Genomic DNA, 854 nt, shown 5'->3' with positions numbered 1-854 from the left:
TCACTGGGGCAGCCAGGACCCCAGGCAGGAGGTTTGTGTTCGGGCCTGAACCACTGTGGGAGGAGACTGTAGACTTTGTGCACAGTAATAAATTCCCACATCATCAGCCTCCACCCTGCTGATGGTCAGGGTGAAATCTGTCCCTGACCCGCTGCCACTGAATCTGTCTGGGACCCCAGAGAGACGTTTGGAAACCAAGTAGATCAGGCCCTGTGGAGACTGGCCTGGCTTCTGCCGGAACCAACCCAAATAGGTTTTTCCATCACTGTGCAGGAGGCTCTGACTGGCCCTGCAGGAGATGGAGGCCGGCTCTCCGGGGGTGATGGGCAGGGAGAGTGGGGTCTGTGTCATCACGATTTCCCCGCTGGATCCTAAAGTGAAGAGAGACAAGTGCCAAGTTACATACAAACGTTTTTAATGATTTCCATTGTTTCTATCTCTTTTAGTTTAGCTAAAACACTACTTTGTTTTATTCCCATTACTTGGGGCTCCAAGCGTGCACCAAAAATGCACAATCACACTAATTAACCTGAGATTGGAGAGAGGCCTCTCATCATTGCTAACAACATCCACCCCTTCCCTGTCACAGTCCCCACCAGAACACATGTCCTTGTTCCTTCTCGAATCTTCCTCATTCACCAAGATCTACACATGCCCTGCCCGACCCTGAAGGACCAGGCACACACCTGCTACAGGCACAGGGAATACACTTGGAAGCAGCTGTGCCCTCACAGCTCCCCCTCCACCTCCAATAATTCTCTTCCTCTCCCCACTCTGTCCTTACCAGGGAACCAAAGCATAAGCAGCCCAAGGAGCTGAGCAGGGAACCTCATTTTGAGAAGTTGAACTGAGGA

The 854-nt window shown here is 51.8% G+C and overlaps 1 gene segment (V, D, J or C); it reads right to left on the bottom strand.

Annotated features, from left to right (window-relative positions):
* On the bottom strand, positions 1-854 carry LOC111158398. The segment is given in 2 exon segments: positions 1-371; positions 785-854. Coding segments are annotated over 2 exon segments (420 nt in total).

Source organism: Enhydra lutris, unplaced genomic scaffold (assembly GCF_002288905.1).
Source record: "Enhydra lutris kenyoni isolate GAN:26980312 unplaced genomic scaffold, ASM228890v2 scaffoldscaffold59, whole genome shotgun sequence".
NCBI lineage: Eukaryota > Metazoa > Chordata > Mammalia > Carnivora > Mustelidae > Enhydra > Enhydra lutris.
The sequence above is the reverse complement of the archived record's forward strand: the minus strand, read 5'-3'. Positions and strand labels throughout refer to the sequence as shown.